Source organism: Felis catus, chromosome B3, assembly GCF_018350175.1.
Source record: "Felis catus isolate Fca126 chromosome B3, F.catus_Fca126_mat1.0, whole genome shotgun sequence".
Classification (NCBI taxonomy): Eukaryota; Metazoa; Chordata; class Mammalia; order Carnivora; family Felidae; genus Felis; species Felis catus.
In genome coordinates, this window is record NC_058373.1 from 119,825,542 (window position 1) to 119,850,299 (window position 24,758).

At 56.4% G+C, this 24,758-nt stretch overlaps 1 protein-coding gene across 14 annotated transcripts in view; it reads right to left on the reverse strand.

Annotated features, from left to right (window-relative positions):
* PGF (placental growth factor) overlaps positions 1-24,758 on the reverse strand; it is a 52,151-nt gene that overhangs the window by 5,993 nt on the left and 21,400 nt on the right. For 6 of the 14 annotated variants that reach the window (XM_045060242.1, XM_045060246.1, XM_045060240.1 and 3 more), the window contains 6 exons: positions 19,224-19,389; positions 17,082-17,196; positions 9,673-9,807; positions 6,242-6,280; positions 4,965-5,007; positions 442-638 (listed from right to left, as the gene is read on the reverse strand). In XM_045060242.1, the coding sequence (XP_044916177.1) occupies positions 442-638; positions 4,965-5,007; positions 6,242-6,280; positions 9,673-9,807; positions 17,082-17,099 (432 nt within the window). In that variant the 5' untranslated portion in view covers positions 17,100-17,196; positions 19,224-19,389. Of the gene's footprint in view, positions 1-441; positions 639-4,964; positions 5,008-6,241; positions 6,726-9,672; positions 9,808-17,081; positions 17,197-19,223; positions 19,390-24,758 lie in introns of those variants that run through there. The other 8 variants (XM_045060244.1, XM_045060243.1, XM_045060245.1 and 5 more) reach the window with 8 other exon arrangements.

The following is a 24,758-nucleotide window of genomic DNA, read 5'->3' on the forward strand; positions in this document are numbered from 1 at the left end:
CTAGCGCTTCATCTGTGAAATGTAAATAACACTTGCCTTGAAGGATCACGTGTTGAGGTAACAGAAGTAACATTTAGGAGCACCTAGCACAGGGCTTGGCCTTACTAGCAAGTGCTTAATAAACAAGGGGTGTGTGTGTGTGTGTGTGTGTGTGTGTGTGTGTGTGTGTGTGTATGCGTGCCCATGTGCACACACACAAAGCTCAGGGCACCGAATGCTCCCGGTATACACGAGGACTGCTTGCATCTGAACAGGTTTCCTTTCCAAGCTCCACCAGACGTCCTTGGGTCATGGGGTAGGACCAGGCTAGAGCCCTTGGAGTGGGCTCCAAGCTGGGACGGGGCTCGTGAAGGGGGGAGCACTGTGCTGGGGTGGGGAGTGCCGGGGCCTCGGAGTCAGTTCCGGTCCCGGGACCTTGGCCTGCTCTCTTCCCCTCCCTACCTGCATGGTGACATTGACCGTCTCTACGGGCACGCAGTGCAGGTTCTCATCACCACAGCAGCCGGTGCAGCGCAGCAGGGAGATGCAGGAGGGGCTGAACATGTGCTGCACCTCACTGGGGTACTCCGACACGATGTCCACCAGCCTCTCTAGCGCCCGGCAGTAGCTGCGGCCCCACACTTCCTGGAAGGGCACCACTGCAAGGAGGCACAGACAGCTGGGTCAAGTCAGGAGGAGCCTGCCCCTCAAAGCCCCAGTGCCAGCTCCCCAAGCCCCGCAGGGCCTTCCAGGTTCAGCCCGCACTCCCTCCTCCAGGAAGCCCCCAGCCTGTATGAGCTCTGTGCTCTGAACTCCTGACATGATGCCTCTGGGAGGACTGCTGGACCCCTAGCTCCTCTGCCGGACAGAAACCACAGTGGAATGGAGTTTCGCAGGGTCTGGCCTCTCTGCTCTGTTCTCAACGCAGGCACCCACGTCTGCCGTGGCGCCCTTGGAGCTTTGAGGAGCGTGTGTCTTGGGGGCTCCTCAGGCCCTCCGGGCCTTTCTCAGGCCTGATCGACTGCTTCCTCGATGTTGGGGAATTTGCAGAGAACAGTCAGTTCTGCATGACTGGCTTGTAGAGTCCCACAGGGAGGGTTAGCCTCCCCTTAGTCCTTATTTTCTGCCCCTCTCTGAGCCAGCTCCTCTACTCGGCAGCCAAGGCCATGGCCGGCAACGTGCCCTGTCCACATCACTCTCCATTTCAGTGGGACCAGCCCTCACATCAAGCTCAGCTGTATCACCATTATTCCCACCTTCGGGATGTGCTCTTTGTCCCCTTCCTGTTCCTAACCAGATAAAGCCCGCTATCCCACCTCCTCTCCGGAGCCTTCTCCAACTTTCCCAGTATGAACAGATGTTCCTCCTTTGAGCATAATTTGGCCCGGAGGTTTTACCTTATCTTGGCCACTAGTGGCTCTTATCTCCTTTACAACCAAGTCGAGGCTCCATGAGGACAGGGACCCAAGCACCCAGTAAAAATAGGCTAGGTAATTATTGATTGATTAGATGACAGCTCACTGAGGATTATCAGGGACATCCCTGACCCCCACCACATCCTAGTGGTTGTGACCAGGATCTTTTGTCGGCTCATCTGGAATCTCTCAAAAGATGCTCCTTCAGGCGAAGGCCTGGGGCCTGGTCCCAAACAGAGGCTCCCAGAAAGTGAGTAGCCAGAGTTAGGAGACCTGGCTTCTAGTCCTGGTCCTATACTGGCTGTGTGACCTGGGGGAGGTCACTTAACCTTTCTGGGTATATCAGTTTCCTCAGCTGGGGAAAAACAAGAAGGCTGGGAATAGATGGTTGCTAAGGTCTCTCTTGGCTCTGACACATGGTTTGGGATTCTCTGCTTGCAACCCAGCCCAGCCTTGAGACCGTGGGCAGAGAAACATCTCTAACTCTGGGTCATCCTGCCCTATACCTGATGGTTGTCCTCAGCTGATGGGGAAGGACAGGGAAGCTGGATCACCTGGGGGACCCTGCAGCCTCTGCCCTAGAGCAACGGCCGCTCCTAGCAGCCCCTCACTTCCTTCCGTGGCCTTTCCTAGGAGGCAGAAGGGGCCGAAGTCCATTCCACTGAGCCTGGAAGGCCGTGAGTCTCAGGGTAATCTCAGAGGAAAAATAAACTTCAGCCCTAGCAGGGGCCCTCGGGAAAGGCTGCAAGCTGGTGGAAAATACCCGAGGCGGTGTGTCCACGTGGAGCTGGCCAAGGCGGCCACAGAGGCAATAAACCGTGCTTATCTGGGCGTCTGCTGCTGCATTCTGCCCTGTCTGCTTAGGGAGCACTAGGGGCTGGGCCCGGGGATAGGAGGGGGACCAGATGCCTGCCCTGATCCTACCTCTCCAGCCACGGGAATACTCTCCCTGGACACAAGTGGGACACAAGCCCCTCTCCCTGTAAGCGCCAGCCTTTGCAGTGCAAGGTCAGAGGAGCACCTCCCTGTTGTAACTCCACGAGCACATGTTTAGTCTAAAATCCACGAGCACTATGTAACTCTGAATGTTTCACCTCCACCGTGGACAACATAAATAACAGCAGAGGGACAGCCGGCTGCCAAAGCGCCACAGACAGCTCAGTCTCCTGCTCTGGCACCGGCCATCAGGGAGGGGGACAGCAGCAGAGAAGGGGCACCTCAGCCCCCTACCGTTCTACGAACAGGCTCCCACCCCGCCGGGCTGCCAGGGCCACGGCCAGGTTAAGCAGAGCTGCCTGGGCCTTGGCGGCAGAAGGGATTTCCTTTCCTCGCCCCCACACCCCACCATGCAGACTACGTCATCAGGACCCAGGCTCCATGGGCCACATGACCAGACTGTGTAGGGGAAGGGGCGGGGGGGGGGGGGGCTGGCTAAGAAGGAGGCGGGCTTTGTCTGGTTTACCTGGCAGCCACCAGGAAAAAGGGCAATTCGTCCCTGGAGGCCACTGTCTGGGCACGTGGGAGAAACAGAGGGGGCTATGTGAGGGGGGTGGGCGAGGGGCTGGCTCCAGGAGTGTGGTGACCGCTGCCAGATGTGGGCTGAGCCCCTCAGGAAAGAGCTCTGCTCAGCTGCTCCTGCGAGCACTTCCTCTGGCCCCCTGACCTGCTCCGGAGGCGGGGTGGGGGGTGAGAGGAACTAGAGGCTGTGGCTCGGTCACCTGGCCAGGGCTGGGCGATTCCATGGGGCTGCGGCCAGGGCCGCAACTGGGCTCTCGGCGATCTCTCGCCAGCCCTGGTGGCAAGCCTCCAATCTGGTTCCATCTGCCTATGACCTGGGATGGAGGAGACACAGGAAGGGAAGTGTTTAATCCTGACAGCAAGCTCCTGGGGAGGGGCCACAGAGCTGGGCTGAGCCGCCAGCCACCAGCCTGAGTTCGGCAGGTGTCCTCTCCATGGCACTGGCGGGGCACACAGCCAGCCTGCCGAAAGGGACACGCTGCTCATGCCTGCACGGTCATGAGCCACGGGGAAGGCCGATGCTACGCACCCCGACTTTGCCACATCTCCGGGGGCGCGTCTGAGGCTTTAGGTGGCCCCAAGGACCTCTCTGAGCCTCAGGTTCTCCATCTACAAAATGGGGAGAAAATGAATGCCTTCCCAGTTCACAGCCTGTGGCCAGCACAGAATTAGAGGGACTGCCCAACACTAGTACCATGAATAGTGGTAGCAAAAATCAACGTCTACGGTTGCAAAGTACAGACCCTTCTGTCTCTTGTCTGATGTTAGCAGGAGAGGATGGCATTTTCAGATTGTGGTAACTGGGGTCCAAACTCATGGTGTTTCACCTGGCCACAGTCCATGCTCCCTGGCTGATTAGGCTGATAGGATGACAGGGCAGTGGCCCTAATGAACTGACACTTCTAAGCCTCCTCACCCCTGGCCACGGGAGATATGTACTCCTGTGTCTCCTCCATGGGAGTCAGAGAATCCCACACTCTGGGAAAAAGAACGTCAGATATCATGTAATCTAATGTTCCTATTTTACAGACGAGGAAAAGGAAATTCAGACTTCTTTGGTACCTGTTGCTGAAATACACTAAAAGCATCAAAAAGGTCATGGGGTGGAGACGGCTGATGGGTCCCTCCCCAAGTCCCAAGAGAATAATATTGTGCCAGAGCCAGCGGGCACAGCGGGGTGACAGGGAGAGTGTCAGTGAAGTTAAGGGCTGCTACCTCCCCCCAGCTTTTCAGTGCCCAGGAGAGGCTGGCCACCAGGCAGACAGGGCCCAGGGGGAGGGTGTTCCCAGCTCTCAGAGGCTACCACGAGTGTGCGTGTGCACGTCCCTACACGCTCCCTCTCCCACAGCACGAGGGGAAGCCTCAGTAGCGAAGTGTGGCTTTGCCGCACGTCTCAGAGAGGCTGGGAGGGAGGAGCGAGACAGGGGGCCTGGCACGGGCCTCCTGCCTTCTGCACGTATGTCCCTTTGGCAAACGACACACCCTTTGAACATTCCCTCTTGATGCAACCCCGGGGTGAGGAGCGGAGGGGCCAGGGAGGGCACGACTCATGTTCTGTCTGTTTGTAATCAATGGAAAGGCCTGGTCAGATCCCTGCAGCTCTGCCAGGGCTGGGCTTCTGGGAAGGTCCCCTCACCCCTCCCTAATCCTCTTGACGGCTTGCCCACGGCAACCAGCTCCTGGATCCCTAGTATGGCTCCTGGCACTCACCGCCTACACTGCCCTCCAAGACCCCATCTGCCTCCTTACATTATATTGGGAAGGGGCTCCGAGCCAACTGAACAAACCCTGGATATACTGGCCCCAGCCTCACTGTCTGCGTGCCGGGTGACCCTGGCCCAGGAATACACCTCCCTGGGCTCCTGGGTCACAAGAGGAGGATCTCTCAAGCCCTGCCCACTTTGTCAGCTAGGATGTCAGCCAGCTTGCAGACTCTCCCCAACTTCATATCAGCCTGTACCCATCCTTCATGCCAGCGCCTTAGTATCCTCTGCAGAGGACTGGGAGGGGCGGGCTTGGTGAGCATGTGCACCCCCAGCCCAGCGTGCTTACCTTCCACCTCTGATGAGCCATTCCCAGCAGACAAGGCCCACTGCTGTGGACAGAAAAGGGCAGAGATGAGGGGGTCCACCTTGGGCTTCTGTGCTCTGGGGCCGAATTCACAAGAGCATAGAGGCCCCTCTGAGCTCCTTGCCACCCGCTGCACACGTTCTGCCCTATCTCAGAGCCGCCTCTTTCCCAGTGCAACTAAGATCTCACTGGACCCTGCGTGGATCCCACCCTTTTCTCTGGCCTCAGTGTCCTCATTTGGATAGGGTGAAAGGCTACAGGCTTTTGCAGACCCTTGCCTTCTATGTCTCAAAGATCCTGCAACCCTTAGGGGTCTCCCTTCTCCCCAGCCCCAGGCCAGCCCTGCTGGGCCCTGTGCAGCCCGCCTTGGCTGGGTGCCAAAACCCCGGGGTGGGGGTGGGGGGTGGGAGGAGGTGATCAGCTGGTGGGAGCCGAGGGGCTGGAGTGGGTGGCGCCATGAGCTGGTGCTGCGGGTAACGTTACACCTCTGGCCAGCCCTGCAGCAGGCAGGCAGTGGCCGGTAGTGGGGCTCTTCCGCCCCTGCAGGACTGCCCAGCCCACCCGCTCCTGGGTTGGGGCTGGGGACTCCTGGGGCAGCAGGACAGTGCAGTGGGAAGGGATCTCATTGGCTTTGTCAGGATTTCACTGCCCAAGCTGGCTCCCAGCCAGACTCACCCAGCTCCTGGGAAAAGGGCCCTGTTCGCTTCCCCAGGCCCTGCACTCAGGAACTCTGACTGCCCACCCGGGAAAGAGGGCACAGCAGGACCTCTTGTCTCACCCTCAGCCCACCCAGGAGCCCTGGGCTCACCCAGAACCCTGGTGGGGGCAGGGCCCAGCCTCCCCACCAATGGCCTGTTCCGCTGGCTTCCCCTCCACCAGGCCAGGTCAGAGGTCCTGGGGGCGCCTGCCTGGTCATGGGGCCTCGACCCTGACCACAAGGCCAGGGACCCGCCTGGGATTAGTGGAGAGATGCTTTTAGCAAAGCCACCAGGGCTCCAGGGGCCAGACAGGAAACCTCCCTCCCTTCCCTGTGGCTTCCCTGCCCCCCGCCAAGACAGACCCCGGAGCTTGAGTCTGGGACAGCCCAGCCTGAGGTCTTCTCCCAGAAGATGTGGTCCAGCCTGGCTCCTGGGAAGTGTGTGGACATCCATGGAGGTGCCACTCCCAGAGTGGGTCTGTGATTTCAGAGCTCCTGACCCCAGTGCTGGCGGCTGGGAAGATAAGGGGGGGGGGCAGGCCGGGGCTGGGATAGGTCTTACCTGGGGGGGCACAGCGGGCAGTGCCAGCCCAGCCAGGAGCTGCAGGAAGCAAGTGAACAGCCTCATGGCAGGCATCTTCTCAGACGTCCCAAGCCAGGAGGTTCCAAGGGAAAACCACCATGCTCGGCCCCCTGGGGGAGCCCCTGGCACAGGAGGAGAGCCTCACTGCTGCTGTGAGGTCACCGCAGGTGGCCCGAGCATCCTCTGGAAGCCCCAGGAGCCTGAAGTCCGCAGGTAGGGCTGGGGCTGGGGCACCTGATGCGGAGCGCCGGGCGGGGCGGGGCGGTGTGGGGCAGGCGGGTCCCTGGGGAGGTCCCTTCGGGCGCCCAGCGCGACCCCAGGGCCTCTCGTGGAGGCCAGTGGAGAGGCAGCCTCCTCCTCAGACAGCAGCTCCCTTCTGGGACTGCAGCCTGTTGGCGACTGGGTTTCAAGGGCCGTGAGAGGGGCGGGGCCACAGGCCAGCCCCGCCCACCGTCGACGAGGCCTGGGAGCGGCCCCCTCGGGTGGCTGCCGCTGCCGCCGCGCGGACCCGAGAGCGCCCGGCCCGCAGTGCGCGGAAGGGGCGCCCCCGCGGCGGCCTCTCTCGCCCCGCCGCCGCCCAGCCCGCAGCTTCCCGCGGGACGCCAGTGACCCAGGCGGCACCCAGGGCCGACCCCGAGAGGGGCCGGCGGCTGCGCTCCCGCTCCTCTGGGCTGGCGTGGGTGCGGGCGTCCAGGTAGTGGAGCGCAACATTTGCCAGCGAGGCTCCTGACTGTCGCGGCCCCGGAAGAGCCTGCAACTCCAGACCCCTAGGAAGGCAGGAGTTTGGTCTGGACTTTTACAGTGCCACCTATGCCGTCCCCACAATCCCCGGGGGCGAAAGGCTTGTTAACCCCATTTTGTAGATGAAGAAACTGAGGTTCCCAGAGTGCCCTGCCGGTATACGTCGTGCATGTACATGCACTCTTGAAAAGTGCGCGCGCGTGTGTTTTGAAACAAAATGCAAGCAACCTGACTCCAGAACTGTCTCTCCACCCCAGGCACCATCCTCCTGGTCAGGCACTCAGACAGTAGGGCAGCCCAGATGCGGGCACCTGGCTGAGGGTCCAGCACTGTTTCCTCCTGGGGGAAGGCAGTTTGCTCAGGCCGCTACATGTGGTTTGAGAGTGGCCTAGTGCAGCATTTCCTCCCGATCCCAGGAGACGGAAATCTCCGACTCAGCAGGGGTCTGCCTCTAGGGATCTGTGTGCGTCTGTGTGTGCACGCGTGGGCACTGGTGCGTGACTGTGGAGATCCACATGTGCTTTGGGTCCATGTGGTCTGCGTGCGTATGTCTGCCGTATGTATGTCCGAGCGCGGCTTGTGTGTGGGTCTGGTCTCTCATATCTCTGCATGCTTGAGTGATTACGTGTGTGTACGTGTCTCTTCTGTGTCTCCAGGTGTGTTTGGAAGTGTCTGAATGTGCCTTTCAGTAGGACTGGGAATTTGTATGCCTGCCTGTGTCTTTGCGTGTGGATAAATATCCGGTCGGGCTTCTGTGTATGAGGGTGCATCTCTGTGCATTTGTGTGCGCCCTGCCATGGTCCTTGAGCGTTCATCACCCCGCCACTCTCCATGCACAGCTCCCTGGCTGCAAGAACCCGACGGGATTCAGGGATTGGCCTGGGCCTGGGGCTGGTGGGCACTGTGGGAGGGGAGAGGCCTGGGGGGCAGCCCCTACTGCTCACATTCCAGCCAGGAGCAGAGAGGCCAGGGCAGCCCCAGCTCTCACCCCAGTGACCTCTGTGTCCATTGCCTGCCTGCCCACCCACGCAGGGCTGCCGGAGATATTGCCTCCCTGCCTGGCCAAGCCCGGAGGTCCGAGAGCCAGGGGCCAGTCATCCGCCAGCTAAGCGGGGGCCGCAAGGAACTTTCTGACGAGCTCCAGCATGTTAGGTAGGATTCATGGAGCTGACAGACTCCTTCCTGGGCCCAGGGTCATGGTGAAGGGTGTCTGGGCATTGCTGTGCATGTGTATGGGGGTGAGCAGATCCGTGCGTGCCTGGATCATATATGTTTGTCCATAATGTCTATGTGGGCATAGCACATGTGTTTATGTGTGTTTCTTATTTTGGATTTGGATTTGTGTACGTGGGCACAAGCATGTGCTGTGCATGAGTGTGTATATTTAAATATCTGTATTGTATATGGCTGTCTATAACTGAATGTTTTCAGCACTTACGCATTGGGCATATTTGCCTGTAAATGTGTGTGTAGGGATGCATATGTTATTTATGTGCATGTGTTTGTATTCATTCATTCTTTAATTTGACACATATTGCTTCAGTCCTACTATACTTTAGGCACTGGCCCAGGTGCTGGGGGTGTGGCGCAGGGGTTCCCTCAAGGCTTCGGTTCATGAGGGACAGGTACAGACAGCTGGGGATGCTGTACCCTCCTTCTACACTCTTGAGTGAACGGAATGCCTGGACCATGTCTGTGGTTCCCACAAGTGTGCCTGTGTTTTGTGTTTTGTTTTTTGTTTTTGTCACTAAACTGGGGACCACACCCTTCTAAACCTGGCTTCTTGGGTCGTGAGATGCATTAGCTACGGTAGGCTGGGGGCCGAAAGCAGCGAGACCCAACATTTTCATGGGTTAGACAGAAGCTCACTCTTGCTCACATCCAGTCCAGGGCGGGCGTGCTGGTGGCTCTGCTCCCCTGGATCACGGCGTCTGTCCTTACCAGCCCTATAACCTAAAGTGACTTCCAGTACTTCTCAGAGCGCGCCCGCCCCCCCCCCCCCACTGCCTCCTCCATCCCAAGTGGGAATAATGCTCCTGTCGCAAGTCAGGACTAACAGCCTGACTTCTGATTCAACTTTGGATTCTTATTAGAGATACAAAAACACTCCTGTTACAGGGCAGGGTCTTTGCCATCACGGACATGAGACAGATAGAAAATAAAGAATTTTCTGCTTCTGCCAATTGCAGAGGAGCAGGATGATGGAGGGACTGGCTTGTCCGCGTGAATGTGTGCGCACTCCTTCCTCCGCCTCCCGTGCCCTGTATTCTCCCCATCACCATCCAGGCGATCGGGCCCCAGCTGTCATCAAGGCCTTTTGAGTAGACCCACCGGCAGAACCAATGCTCGAAACTCCACAGGGAACTGGTTATCACCGCAATCACACGTCGTTGCCGGGAAAGAAATGGCGTTCAGTGAGCACTTACTATGGGCCAAGCGCTGTGCCTGGCGCTTGAGCCACTTCAGCTCGGCTGAATGCCACCACAACACTGGGAGCTGGTTTTCGTGATTCCCATTTAGAATATGGGAAGATGGAGAGGCGGGGAGCTGAAGTGATTTCCCCATAGTCATTTAGCTACTAAGAGAGCAGCAAGGTGAGGGTCAGCCTAAGTCTTTCTCCAAGTTCTGTCCAGTGGGCATAAGCTTTCTGTGCCAACCAGATTACCTACCTGGAAGGTAGGGCCCGTGTCTTGAACGTTTTTCAGAGGCTTCCCCTTGCTGGAGCAGAGTGGGTGCTTGACAGACTCTGCAAGGTTGACGATGTATGGCAGGGAGCAGCCCTCACCCCAGGCCTGGAGCCGACCCTGTTGCAGGGAGTCAGACAAATATAGGTAAACACAGGGTCTGGGCCATGACAATAGTCACCCTGAGAAGCTGTGGGTTCTAGTCCCGCACACCAGGCTGCCAGGCCGGCCCCTTCCTCCCAAGGCCGTCCCAGCACACCGGGCTTCCCACACCTTGCATTAGTCATGGTTTTAGCCTGAAAACACCTGCCTCGACCCATCCCAATTTCCTGCCTTTCAGCTTCCTGACTCATTTTCCCATTTTGGCCTAGCCTTTTCATTGTCTTGATCCTCTGAACTATTTCCCAACTGTGACTTTTCCTACTCCCTTGATGAAAATTCAGCATCTGTCTCAGGTGGCACGAGGTAAGCACACTCCCTGTGACCTTGTCCCCGAGCCCCAGACCTGGCTGTGGCACAGGTGGGTGAGAAGTAGCATCTCCAAGGACTAGAATCTCCCCTTTCCTGGCTGGCAGGGACAGCAGCAGCCGGCAGCTTGGGCCGAGGGCCCTTCCATTTTATAGGCCGGACAAGCTGTAGCCACCAACTAGCCAAGGTCACCAGCAGGAAGCTGCTTGGTCAGTTTCGTCTGCCTTCTCCTCCTACCCCCTGGGCTAGGGTCTCCTGTGGGCCCACCTCAGCCTTAACACTGAGCCCCTTTCCTTCTCTCCATGCACTTTTTCTTCTTAAGTTTATTTATTTATTTTAAGAGAGAGAGAGAGAGAGAGAGTGGGAGGGAGGGGCAGAAAGAGAGGGAGAGAGAATCCCAAGCAGGCTCTGCATCAGCAGCACGGAGCCCCGCGTGGGGCTCGAACTCCCGCACCATGAGATCATGACCCGAGCCGAAGCCAAGAGTCAGATGCTTAACTGACTAAGCCACCCAGGCGCCCCATCTCCATGCACTTCTTCAGGCAGGCTTGTTAGCCTTGCCGGCCGCTGGGTGAGGCCCTCCCCATCCAGGTCCCCCCAGCACCTTGAATTGCCTCTCCATCACAGCACCCGGCTCACGGTCTCAGCACTGCCCAGCTGCTTGTCCGTCTTTCCTCAGACTGTAGGTCTGAGAAGGCAGACACCTGTTCACCCTTGGATTGCCAGCACCTTGTCCAGTGCCTGGCACACGTAATGTTTGTTGAGTCGGATCAATCCTCCAAGCACTCTCTCCTCTCCCTACAGGGAAGACGTCCCAAGTCTGCCCATTCCTTACCCAATTGTCCTTCAGTCTTCAGAGGCAGCCCTCCTAGACCCCATGTTCCATACAACTTGGGTGGGCCTCTCTGGTAGGGGTTAAGTGTGGGAGGACAACCTCCCATTACTATGTAATCACGCCCTGGGTTGGTCACCACAGCCCCGCCAGCCCCCGGGGGACAAGGCTCATGCTTCTGGCCAGAGACCAGAACCCAGTGGGGGGCCTGGGGTGGGGTCAAGTTGGAAAGGAGACCAAAGCAGAGCCCACGGGTGATCCAGCGGTTCCCAGGGGCGGGAAACAAGATGGCACCCGCCACGAGGGCTGCGAACAAGGGAAGCCAGGCAAGGTGCCCGCCGCCTCGTCCCAGGCCTTTGGGGCGACGCGTCGTCACCAAAGGATCGGAAACCTGTACTTTGGGCACTTGGCAGCCAGGGCTGGGTTTTTCGTGTTTTCTGTAATTATTTCCCTTTTGTTCTCCCTTAGTATTTAGTAAAGCCCTTTGTGAAAATGCCAGCTGGTCTCAGCTGCGCTAAGAGGATGACAAAGGGGTCCTCTGTGCGTGCTCGGCCTTCGCCTTTAACGGAGGGACCTAGCTTAGCGGTGACAGCAGAGTCAAGGACCACCAAGGGCAAAGGGAGGCTCTGGGGCCACAGCCAGCACCTCGTGTTCAGCAGCCTCTCTGACGCTGAGTCCCAGATTGGGCTTTATTGAAACCAGAGGGGCTGGAGGGCTGGCCAGTCACGGCTGCTTTGAGGGAGGGCATTTGTTCAGATCCCGGTGGTGTCCAAAGCTCTCGAGAAATCCAGAGGCCAGGCACCTGCTGTGCTGCGGCTACCCAGCGAGGGGGGCAGCTCCTCCCCAACTGGGGCCACTGGGCAGGCTGATGTCGAGGAATCGGGCTCCCGAGCGGCTGCCAGAGCTGCCTCCCTCCCCTGCCCTCCCAGCTCAGGAGCCTTGCTAAGCCTTGGTCCCCTGCCTGCACACTGTCCACCAGGGTGGACGTCCAGCAGTCCCTCCCCACCTGCGGGGACCCTCCACGTCCTCCTCTCCTGTGACTACGCCCTGCTTCTCCTCCTGCCCCTCTTCTTCCCCCCACCATGCGTCTCTCAGTTGCCCTGGTGAGAGGAGCCTGGGAGACCTTCCTCCTCAGGAACAATCGCCTCTTTCTCTCTGTTGTGTAAGTGATACGGGAGGAGAGGAAGCTATTTGTAACTAATCGGCTGTGATGTGGAACAGGAGCTCAGGGAGCCGACAGCTCGGGGCTGTCCCGCCTCTGCGACAGCTGGGTGGTTGGCGATGGCGATGGCGGGTCACCCTTCTCCTCCCCCACCCCAACGGGGAGGCCTGCGGGACGACGGCGGGCGGGGGCGGGGGCGGGGGGGGGGGTACCTCCTGTGCACCGGGCTCTGTGCCTGACATGCTGAATATAAGGGAATCTCACAGGCACCTTTGAGGGAAGTATTGCGGCTCTCACGTTTCAGGCGAGGACGTGAACTTTGAGAGAGTGAATTCTTTCAGTGAGCCAGCCCCAGAAGGGAGAGGGATGGACGAGGACCAGCTGAGGCTGTTCGAGAAGGCGGTGTTGTGCGGGGGACAGAGTCGGCCTCTCCCTCACTACGTGACCTTAGGCTAGTCTTTTCAGCTTGCTAACTCCAGCTCAAAGGCTGATTGTGTGGTTTAAATGAGAAAGTGGAAGTCCGTCACGTAGCACAGGGCCTGGGGACACCGTATGTGCTCAACAAATTCAGCTCTGATCATTTCCTGCAGAAAGGGGAAAGAGGGAAGCCAGATCACCCCCCACCAAGTTGCAAGCTGACCTCACCATGATCACCAGGATACGGTCACCATAGATAGCAGGAAAACCATCCCAGAGGAGGCTTTTAGATTATTCTTCTAGATTGAGATAAGTCTTCTAGATTATTCTTCTGCCCTCCAAGGGATGGAGCTAACCTCAGGGTCCTCCTTCTCCATTGAGGGGGAATCCTGGGAGAGGATGGGAGAGAAGAGGGCATCCACCACCATCGGGCCCCTTCTCTGTGTCACTTAATATTAGGAGGCGGAGGTGAGTCTCGTTCACAGACAATCACAGATAATTATGAATGAGCATCTGAAAACCCAGAATCAAGGTGCAAAGTGCTCTGGGAACGTAAAGGGTGGGGAAGACGATGCTGGCGTGTGTGGTGTGTGTGTGGGCTGGCGGTGGAGAATCGAGATAAATATTGGATCTCCCTGGCCTGAGAATCCTGGCCATCCTTTCCCCAGGGAAGGCATTCACCCCGGAAACTGGAAGATTCTGTGAAAGGGGAAGAGATATGGAGCCTAGAACCAGGGCCCTGGGGCTTCTTGGGGAAGAGGCCTGGAGTCTTTGCTCGGTGCTCACACTGATGCGGAGGACCCCGGGGTGGAGAAGGGGTTCTGTTTCTGTCAGGAATCACGCCGTCTCTGTTGTGGGTCAAAGGGCCAGGGGAGACAGTACAGACTAAACGTCTCATAATCGGAACAGCGTGGATGTGGGTGAGGATCCCTGTGACGGCCCATATCTGTTCCCTTGTAATGTCATCTCTGGGAGTGTTAGCCACTGGTCAGGTTGTCGTGGGGGCCAGCCGGTGAAGCAGCAGGACTCAAGCTAACGACGGGGGAGAGAAGGAGCTTCATCTTCTTTGGGTTCTTTGCACATTCAGCCCTACTCAGTGCCAGTCCCTGGGCTCAGTGGTGGGGCCACCAGCCCTCGAGGAGCTTCTAATCCAGCGGGAAGGGTTTTAATGTTGTCTTAAACCATACCAAGTCTGTGCAAACAAAACCCTACAAAGCGTCTGCCATGACTCACGGTCATAGGCAGGTGAGCAGCTCTAAATCTTAGATGGCCTATCCTCTCGAGGACTTTCAGGCTTCTGAAAGAGAATGTCCCAGAAAATTCCCAGGAGGTCCACAGAGGGGCAAGAAAGGCTTTGCATAGAGAAGGTAATGCTTATTCAACGTCTTACAGGATAGATGGAAATTTATCAGGAATCGAAAGGCCAAAGGAGCATTGCAGTCAAGGGGAGGTATGGATTATTTGCTGAGGTATGAATTATTTGAGGGCCATCGAGGAATCTGGGGGGGGGGGCTGGACTGTGTGCAAGGGAGGGGAGGGACTGTGTCTGGAGATCAGCAAGATCTGGAAGGGAAGACTGAGATCAGATTGTGAAGTGTTTTGAAGGCAGAGTTCGTAGTTTATTCCAAGGGCTCCAGGGAGCCATTGAAAGTTCTTGAGCAGGAGAGTGAAATGGCCAGATGTGTATTTTGTAGAAAAACTCTGGGCAGGTGGTGGGTTTGGCCTGGAGGCAGGGAGACTAGGTCTGTGGTCATCACAGAACGGAAAGTAGCCTGAACCGGGTAGTGGCTATGGGAGGAGATGGGACAGGACAGTGCTACCCAGTGCTACCCAGATAAAAGAAAGCTATCCAAGCTTTCTTTACAGCAGGCTATGGCCTGATGACTTAGTTCTGGCCAATCTCTGCCCCTCAGGGCATCTTAGGGTTCTGGGAATAAGTGGAAGCATTGGGTTTGACCTCTGGGAAGTCTCTTTAAAGAGAGAAGCATTTCTATCTGCCAAGTTTTTGCCTGGGACTCAACTATGATGGTAGGAGCGTGTGCAGTCATCTTGGACCAGGAAGATGAGTTGGAAGGACACTGGATCCCTAAAAATTTTCAGGGTCACTATACCAGCCCCGGCTTGCTTATATTCAGAATTATTTTATGAAAGAGGTGAATAAACTTCTGTCTCACTCAAGTCACAGTTGGTTTTGGAGTTTTCTGTTAACATATGTGCTGCTCCACAGTTTGCCTTATAAAGGTGGAAAAAAAAAATGAGTTCCACAGTTCTACATGAGTTTTATAGAAAAAAGGCTGCATTCTTCCATGGCTTATCCTGGGGAGTGAGTCATATCACTGTTTCCTGGGGAGAACTGGGGCTCTCCCATTCCCCTGCAGTTTGAAGCAGGAATGGGGAGGCCACTGTTAAGGATACAGATGTGGCCCAGCTGAGCTGGACCCGCCTCACCAGCCACATCCCTCCCTTCCCAGCGCTCATCTTCCCCCAGAGAGCACAGGAAGGAAACTGTTGGGGGCGAGGGGTGCAGAGGGGAGCCAGATTAGTTCCTCTTATGGTTGGATTCCCAGGGGTGGAGGAGACAGAAAGTCTAGCAGAGCCTTCAACAGACAAACAGTGGACCTCCAGCTGGCCCTTTGGGCCCCAGGCTCTTCTGTGAGTCAAAGAACATTTGGCTGCTTCTCCAAAGATCCTCCTCTGCCCCCAGCTCCCCTCGTCTTGGAGAAGAACAGGGGCTTTGAGTCTATAACCCTGGAGGCCCTAAGGGCCAGCACTGCCTCCTGCCTTGAGTAAAATGTAAGGGGCAGGAGCAGAGGGGCAGTTGGGCTAGAGGCAGACATCTACAACTGCACTCTCCACCTTGCCAGCTCTAGCTTTAGGTCAGGAAACCTTCAGGGAGTCCACTTCTCCTCAAGTGCTAATCAAATGCTCCAAGATGACCTCACATACCTTGAATCACTTGCCTATCTCTCTGCCAGGAACCTGCAGGAGTGCCTGAGAACCTACACTTACTGAGCAGTTACTATGTGGCAATCTCACATGCACACGTCTGACCTCATTCCATCCTCACAACAGCCCTGAGAGTTAGCACCGGCCCCTTTTTAGTGGAGGAGAATGATAAGCCACAAACAGATGAACTTATCTCAGGTCACCCAGTTAGCGAGTGGCTGGGCTGGAACTTGAACACTAGTTACGTGACTCCAAAGACCAGGCTTTCTGTGCTAGACGTTGCTGGGGAGTCTCGGGGGCAGGCTGGGGGGTGTGGTGCTATGCCTGAAGTCACAGGGGGTGGTTTCCAGGTCCTCCCAAACCTAGATCAGTTTGTGAAGGAGGAGCATGGTCCTGGCATCCCGCCTCCCAGCTCCCCTGCGTCCCACCCCATCTCACCGCCCCTTCTTTTCGCGCTAACTTGTCTTCACTTCTCAGTATCTGCACTCAGTCTTCAGTGACACTGGATTTGTACTTCGACCAGTAATAAAATTCATGATCCCTTATAGAGATTTGGTGATTCCAACCCCCTTTCATATACTTAGTGGGCTGAAAACACCCCTGTGAGGCATCCAGTGAGGAGATGGAACTGAGTTGTCTGGGGCCACGCAGCTGGAAAGGGACCTGGACCAAACTCGGTTTCTCAGCCCTGACCTCTGACCTCAGGCCTTTCAGCACTCTTTGAATGCCACCTACCCTGTTCCAGGCCCCCCTGCTGGGTACCGGGGCCTAAGGCACACCCTTGGCCCCTGACACACTCAAAACCAGCAAGATTAGGAAGAAAAGCTAAGGCGTCGCCCCTAAGACCCAGAGCTGATGTAAGTTGCAGTTGGGGGTCGGGGTTGGGGGTTCCTCAGAAGAGTCCATCCGAGGGACCACTCCCCGCCTCTCTCCAGGGGGAAGATGGCACATTCCTGATGCTCGCCATATCCAAATATCACCTACACTGTTGTTTATTTGTTTGTGTATACTGATTCATCTTAAAATGGAACTAGCTTTAAAGGAAACGTCATAGCACTACCTTAGGAAGGTAGCTGTAAAAATCAATTAAACTCTAGGTGGTTGTTGCTAGTGAGGATTCTGAGCCTGGGGCCTGCTCTCTTTTTGTTTATGAGGTATGAGAGACACATTAGCCCCTAACTGAGGCTTTCTCCTTGACTCATCAGGAGGATGGAAAGAGGATTGGAAGGCAGATAATTTTCTCACTCCATGATTTCAATGTTATTAAAGACTAGCCAAAATGATCACAAACATGCCCCAAATTGGGGCACCTGGGTGGCTCAGTCGGTTAGATGTCCAACTCTTGATGTCGGCTCAGGTCATGATCTCACAGTTTGTGGGTTCGAGCCCCGTGTCGGGCTCTGCGCTGGCAGCATGGAGCCTGCTTGGGATTCCCTCTCCCCTTCTCTCTCTGCCCCTCCCCTGCACGCGCACTCTCTCTCTCTCTCAAAATAAATACATACGTGAAAAGTTTAAAAACAAAAACAAAAACAAAAAACATGCCCAAGTCATCTCATATGCTGTTCATACCTTAAGAACCAGTGGCATAGAAAAACGAAACTTCTAGCGCCTGTGGTCGGGGCAGGTAGGATGTCTGGGGGGTGGACCCCACCGGGCAATATGGAAGGGTTGTGTCATCTTCTCTCTAAAAGCGGACAAAGGATAGGTGGGCTTCTCAGCTTTGGTATATCCTTTTACAATGTGAAAAGAGAATTTTTTTTTTTTAAGACTTTGAAGCTTGCTGTCTTGGGAGGCCCACAAGACCCCAGGTAACTTTCCTCTCTGTTAAGGCTGAGAAAGCTCAGTAGACTAAGTCGCAGGGCCTACCTAAGCACATCCGGCAGGTTACCGCACAAAATACTGAGCAGACACCTAACAGTCCTCTCTAGAGCATTCTCCGTCCCTCGATAGGTGAATGCAGCATCCTTTGTGCAGAAGACCTGTTCCCCATCAAAGAAAACCCAGTTCCGTGGAGGTTGGTCCTGGGAGAAGAGCTTCTGGGGAGCCATCTTGGGATTCTGATTTCAGCCCTCGAAACTAGGTTCGCCTTCCCTGAGGGGTGTCTCACTTCCTGACTCCCACTGCTCCCACCCTGTTGGTTCCAGTGGGTGCTCCGAGGAAGGGAGGACAAAAGGGCCACAAACACCGAGGGAACAGGAATTGGTCAGTGCAAGAGCCTGAGACGTCTGTGTTCCAGTGTCAGGGTCCTGGTGGCCTCGGTTCCAGGCCTGTGCCTGCTTCCACATGTAGGGCTCATCTGCTAGCCTACCACCTGGGGTCCCCCCTAACTTTGCCCCCTCTTCATGGCCGAGTCCAAAGAACTCCCTCTCCCAGGCTGCCTGGCCAGGCCTTTCCGGTTCAGGGCTGGTTCTTGCACCAAGGGAAACACTTCTAACTGGTCTCAGCAATGCTTCCCCTTCCCGCGAGACTCACCTCTCAGGTTCGGGGTGTGGCCTAGCTGCACAGTCACTTTGTTTTCATTAAATAAGATAAATTCATTGTAGAAAGTATGAATTAGCATAAAGATGAAAATAAAAATCACCCAACCTCATCATTCATAAAAACCCCTATTGATATTTTGTTGTATATCCCTCTAGGTTTTTTCAAGGCACACATATTTTAAGTTTATTTATTTTGAGAGAGAGAGAGAGAGAGAGAGAGAGAGAGAGAGAGCATGTGTGTGCACAAGTGGGGGGAAGGGCAGAGAGAGAGGGAGACAATCCCAAGCAGGCCCTGCGCGTGTCAGCACAGAGCCTGATGTGGGACTCGAACTCATGAACTGAGATCATGACCTGAGCTGAAGTCGGACACTTAACTGACAGAACCACTCAGGTGCCCCTCATATATCTTTTTTTCTTATAAAAAGGGCATCTTATTGTTTGGTCGCATGCTTTTCTCCATTCTATCATATTTTAGTGATGGCTTTTCCTATCAGCAGTGAAAATTCTATGGGTCCAGCAGCATTAGCATCACCTGGGAGCTTGCTAGAAATGGGGGGTTTTAGATCTGATGTTAGACTTGTTGAATCAGAATCTTCATTTTAACAAGATCCCCAGGCAATTCTTATGTCTCTTAAAGTTTGAGAGTGCCGGGGACACCTGGGTGGCTCCGTCAGTTAAGTGTCTGACTCTTAATTTTGGCTCAGGTCATGATCTCACGGTTGTGGGATCCAGCCCCTGTGGGGCTCTGCACTGAGCGTGGAGCCTGCTTGGGATTCCCTTTCTCCCTCTCTCTCTGTCTTTCCCTCTCTCTCTCTCCCCCTCTGCCCCTTCCCCATGTGTGCTCACACTCTCTCTCTGTCAAAAAAAAAAAAAAATGTGTCAAGTTTGAGAGTGCTGCTACTTGGTGTCATTTTTAATGATCGTATCCCCAGGGGATACTTGCAACCATGTGGCTAAAATTTTCTTTTCAAATCTACCTATAATCGGGCATGTAGGTTATATGTAATATTTGCTCTGTTATTAACAATGCTACAGTGAGCATCTTTATACATATCTGTTGGTCAGGTCTCTTAAATTCCTAGGAGTAGAATTTCTAGGTCAAGGACTTTTGATGCTTATCGTCATCAAGTTGTCCTACAGAAGGACTGTTCCAGCTCACACTGTTCCCTGCAATGCCCAAGAGTGAAGAGATCCCTACCCCCTGGCAACTTCCGTATTACCGGTCTTTTACCTCTGCCATCGGTTCTGTGAAAGTAGTATTTCAGGGTTGGCTCCGGATATGTTTCCTTGTTACTAGGCCGTCAATTTGAACATTTTTCCATAGGAGTACTGGCCATTTGCATTTCTGCCAGCTGGACGTCTGCTGGCTGAGAAAGCTCAGGTAGAGGTCGCAGGGCCTGCGCAAGGTCAGACAGCGGGTTACTCCCACCAAGATAGGGAGAGACATTGCCACTGAGGGCTGCGGAGAGGGTGGCCTGAGCCCGGTCCTTGTGCAGAGCCCTGCACAGAGCGGACACTCATGTTTGCTGCCTGTTGGAGGGTACGGTGGGCGTGGGCCCAACTCGGACCCAGCCTGGCTCTTCTGCGGGCCCCAGCCTCATGCTGTGTCCGAGCCCCAGAGCAAGTGCCCGGCCAAGCCCCCCCCCCCCCCCCCCCGGCCTAGCGAGGCCTGGATGCTGGCTGCCACCCAGGATGGTGGAGTCAGGTTCCAGCTGGGCATTCCATGGTTCCCCAAGCAGGCAAGCGGGCAGGCTGGCCAGATGTGCTGGGGGTGGGGGTGGGGGGGAGCCGGTGGTGAGGACAATTCAGGGAAGTGACCCTGCCCGGTAGCAGAGCTCCTGCCCCAGCAGGCATTGTGAGCCGCCCACTGGCCACTGTTGCTAAAGCTGCTGACGGTGGCTGCAGGAAGCCAGGCTTACTCAGCCCCGGCTGCGGGGCTGCACGTGGCTGTGTTTGCTACCTCCCTCCACCCAGCTTTCCTCCCAGGCACGGCCGGCCCAGCCAGCAGCTGGGGGAAGCGGTGCGTGGGGAGGAAACAGGCGGGACCACCCCCCACATCCCCTGCAAGGCTGCACCTGTGCTCTGCCGGCCCTGCCACCTGTTGCCTGATTGGGCACGGGGCCTGCCCCAGGGGCCTCGGCGGCAGAGCGAGGTGCAGGGCTGGGATCTGGGGTGGACCCCGGCCTGGGGCAGGCGAGCCAGGAGCGGGACCCCCTCGTCGACGATATCTACCGAATGCACCACTCACTCCCCACCGCCGCTGGGGTGCATCTGTATTATCATCTCCCTCTGACAAAAAGGGAAACCAAAGCTCTGAAAATAAGAGTAGTAATAGCCTAACCTAGAGTTTGCTTATTAGGTGCCAGGAGCTCTTATTTGTGTCTCACAAGAACAGCAGGTACAGCCCTAGGCCCTTTTTCCCTGAGGAAACCCAAACACAGAGACGTGAAGGCACTTGCTTTAGGTCACACCGCATGTAAGAGGCCCCCCCCCCCACGTCTCTGACTGCAAAATCACACCCTTAACTCGCCCCTGACACGGCCTACCAGGTGACCCTTCCAGGATCTCGGTCCCTGCAGGAGCACCTGAGCTGTTCCTCGTGTGGCACTGCTCAGAGTCCCCTGGGCCTCGGTCTCACCATCCTCTTATGTGCCTCTATCCCGCCCCCAGCCCCCAGGTGTCCTTGGGGACTGTCTCTCAGATGCTGTGTCCTCTGACTCTCTCTATCCCGCCCTGACTCTGGGTTTCTCTGGCTCCTCTCTCTGGTCCGCAAAAGGGACAAAGAGGGAATTTGCATGGAACGTGGCAAACAAATCGTGGCACCCAGTTGCCATGGGCAGCAGAAAAGTGTCTCCTGGGTGGGAGCTGAATGAGTAGAGAATAAAGCAGAAGGGAAGGGAGAAAGGAGCCAGTTCAGGAGGCTGGGGGGCCAGTGGGGCTGGTGTCTGGAGGATGAGAGGGTGAACCAGGGAGGAGGCAGCAGCCGTGGGCCCCCCCACACACCTCTTTCTTCTTCTGCGCCCCCCCCAACCCCGCACTGAGAGCCGCTGCTGATGTTGGGAGCCTTGGGCTGCTGAGGATGGGAGGGCGGGGGAAGAAGGAGGAAGTTGTTCTCAGAGTGAGGGTCTCTGCACCAGCCTGTTGACAAGCTTTCAAGTCTGCACGATAGGATCCTGGGTTCTCAACAGATTCACTTCTATCCCGAGTGGGGCCCAAAGCCAGGCCTCCAGGCCTTTGGCAATCAGGGTGGAATCCAACCACCGGCTGTCATGGCAACCTGTATCTCTTCGGAACTGCACAGAAAGGCCTAGAGTCTGCAGTCCAGGGGACCAGTCACTCAGTATGTGGCAATAGGCAAGCCCATGGGTGTGCCGGGGGGAATCCTACAGGGTAGGGCCCAGAAAGGGGTCCGACTCTGGCTCAGCCGCTTCCTTCTAGTCCTGGCCTCTTCCCGGCAGCGTCTCCAGGGTCTGGCCTAAGTTGGGCTTCAGCCAAGCTGGCCGGCCTCCAGGTGGATTTGGGACAGACAGCTGGGATGTGGTGTTTCCCGCTCCGAAGAGATGGAGGTTGGCAATGGGACCGTGGCGGGGCTGGAGTCTGGAATGCTGGGTCCTTCAGTGACAAATCTCAGCAGGATGGTGGGGTCGTGGGTGGGTGGAGGCTGGACAGGCAGTCTTTAGTTGGGTTTCCCAGTGAGGGGATGTGACAGGGATTAGGGCCAGGTGGTCTCCATACCTCCACCCCTTCTTTATCTGGGTGCCTCTGAGCCCTGCATGGGTCCCTCTGGAAGCCCAGCCAGCTGACTCTGAAACTTCCTTCTTTCTCCTCACCCTAAAGGCCCTCACTTCTTCAGGCCAGGTCCCCTGCTTGCCAGGGTCAGGTCAGCCCGTCCCAGGAAGCATCTGGCGCTGTTTGCTCGCCTCTTTTTGATCGTCCTGGTGGGCTTGGTCATAGCTGCCTGCGCTCCTGATTCTGGCATAGACGCTGTGTTCAGCTCCTTGAGACAACCTTTGTTTGGCTCGACAGGGCACGCGTGAGTAGTAACGCAGTCCTCCTTCCCCTAGCTGCCAGGGTCAGCTTTGGTCCTTCTTTCTGTCCCTCCTCGTCTAAACAATTCCTACCCATCCTTTGAGGCCCATGTCAGATGTGAAGCTCGTGCTCCTCCCCATCTGTTCCAGGCAGAATCACTGTTTCCTGTGCCTCCTGCTAATGAGGCACAGAGCACTGAGTGAATGACACTTCCCAAAGGAAAAAAAAAAAAAAAAAGCTTCTGGTCTTGATGGTGTCCTGCTCAAACATTTTCCATGGCTCCCCACTGTGAAAAGGCCTTTTGCCCTTTTGGGCTTCATCAATCCCCTAGCCTGTGCCAGAGAACCCTCTACTCTAGTCAAGTGGTTCCCTAGCCTTCCCCAAACTTGGTCTGAACCCGCCCCTCTCCACTCCCCCTGCTCAGGCCATCCCCTCTCTTTAGAACACACACCACCACTCACATACTGAAATTCTACCCACCCTTGCGTCTCATGGCCCTGGGAGGCTGGTGGCTCTTGAAAGGGCATAAGGGGGGCCCAGGGTTCGTCTTCCGCCCCCTCCCCGATCTCCAGAGCCAATGGCTTTTGCACAACCTGCATCATATGTTCTATAATTTGAACCAAGCAGCGGCTGACAACCTCCCATTAATGTCTGTGTTAGTGCAAATGAGTATGTCATTGTGTGTGGATGAATACATGTATGTTCATGGGAAGATATCAGCAAGCATATGCACAGGGAGCTGTGTGTGTGCTTAGAAATGTGTGGGAGCGAATGTGCCTCTCCATGTGTGGGAGCAGGTGCGTCACATCTGAGTGAACTTGTGAATGCACATGGGCCCCGTGTGCCAAAGCACGTGAGCACACGTGAACCTATACGGGGGGGTTGTGTATGTTGAAGGTGTGTGCTTGCACATGCAGGCAAATCTGTCTGTGCACTGGGTGTACGTGTCCTGCTACACTTTCTTCTGCCCAGCCGAGGTCCTGGGGAAGGCCAAGGCCGGTCAGTCTCCCTTCCATGCACCTCCCAACCTCCAGGGGCACGAGGAGGGGCTGTATGTGACATCCTAACTTTTGACGGAGATAAATGCAGAATTCCTGTGAGGTCACTAGGCTGTGGCAGTGAGCAGCTGTGAGTGTCGGGGGTCTGGCTCCGTGGTGACCTGGCCCCTGGCCCCCAGGCCTCAGTATCCCCTGTCCCCCACTGAGCTGGTAACCGGAACTAGGAGGGCTCAGGAGGGGTCCAGCAAGAGATAATGGTTCTGTTCTGGTCCCCAGGCAACAAGACCCCACACCCTAGGCCTGTGAGGGGCTGCCTACGCTGGGCCCTGGCAGAGGGGATGGTGACAAGGCCAGAGTACCCACAGAATGCCAGGTCTATGGTCCTCCTTCCTCAGGGGACTAAACTTTGGAAAAACAAAGCAACAGGTTAATGTGAACTCACTTTAGGCCGAACAAGGATATAAAGGCTTAAAGTGCAGCGAGGAAGCTTAGGCTAGACCCAAGGAAGGAGTGTCCTTCACTGACAAAGACCACAAAATCTGTGTCCTCAAACAGATGGATCCCACAACAGGATCCACATCCACCCACAGGGCTGGTGGAGGGGGTCAGAGGTGAGAGACTGGCCTGGATGACCTTTAGAAGTGCCCCTCCCCACTGTCGTGGCTCTGTCCTCTGTAGCTCTGAGGGGGCCCAGAGGGGCATCTGGGGAGAGAAATTAGTCAGGCGTACTTCCGTGCACTGCTCCCAAGATCCTTCCCTCCTCCGGAACCTTCTTATCCCTCATTTCCTGCTGCTCTCCTCTCACCTCCAAGTGGCTGCCCCAGCCCTGGCCCCAAAGTGGCTTCCTCACTCCCTCCCTGCTGCTCCAGAATTCTCCCAGCAGACCACCCCCAAAGGCCCAGCCCAGTCCCGCCCAGTCTTTGGAGTGCAGCCCTGGGCCTCCCACCCAGTGGAAAGGCAATTAGAGGCTCAAACTGGGAGGGGTGCTGAGGTGGGTGCAGGGAGACAGCAGGCCTCGGTGGGCACGATCCCTCACCGGGTGGTCCTCAGGGAGCCAAGGCCAACTGGATGTGACAGTGTACCCTGGCTGAGGTCAGAGGAGCTCTGGGGCCGCTGCCTCAGGGCTGGAGGCCCCCCTTCTTCAGGGGCTTTGGGGTCCCAGCCTTGCTTTTCCTGGTGGCCTCCTCTGGCTCCCCAGGGAGTGGCCATGGAAGAGGACATGTAGAGGTGCTTAGGGAGAATGGGGCGGGGAGGGTGAATGACTCCCCCCGACACACCCTGGGCTCCCCTCCTCCTCCTCCTCCTCCTCCTCCTGGAGCTCCTGTGCCTTCCCTGGGAGGTCTGGCCAAGGCGAGCCCAGGGATGAGGGGAGGAGGTCATTAATCACCGTTATTTATTATTTCTTATGTAACCCGTGTTATGAAACATGGGACCTTGTACCAGGCACAACTGGGAACATGTGAAAGATGGCCCTACTAGTAAGGGCTTCCTGTGGGCTGAACAGGTAGGCCCAGGAGCCATAGGGCCACCTGCAGAACGGCCTGGAAAGAGGGGTGCAGGCTGGCCCAGGCTCTGGCTGCAGGTAGGCCGGTCCTGCTGTGCTGCCCTGCTATCTCACAGGGCCCTAAGGTAGGAAGAGAGCTGGGTTTGGGGGCCCCTCAACCCCAACAGGCCTAGATCAGCTCAGGCTCCAGGGTGGCCTGGGTCACAGCTGGAGTTGTCAACATACTGACCCAGGA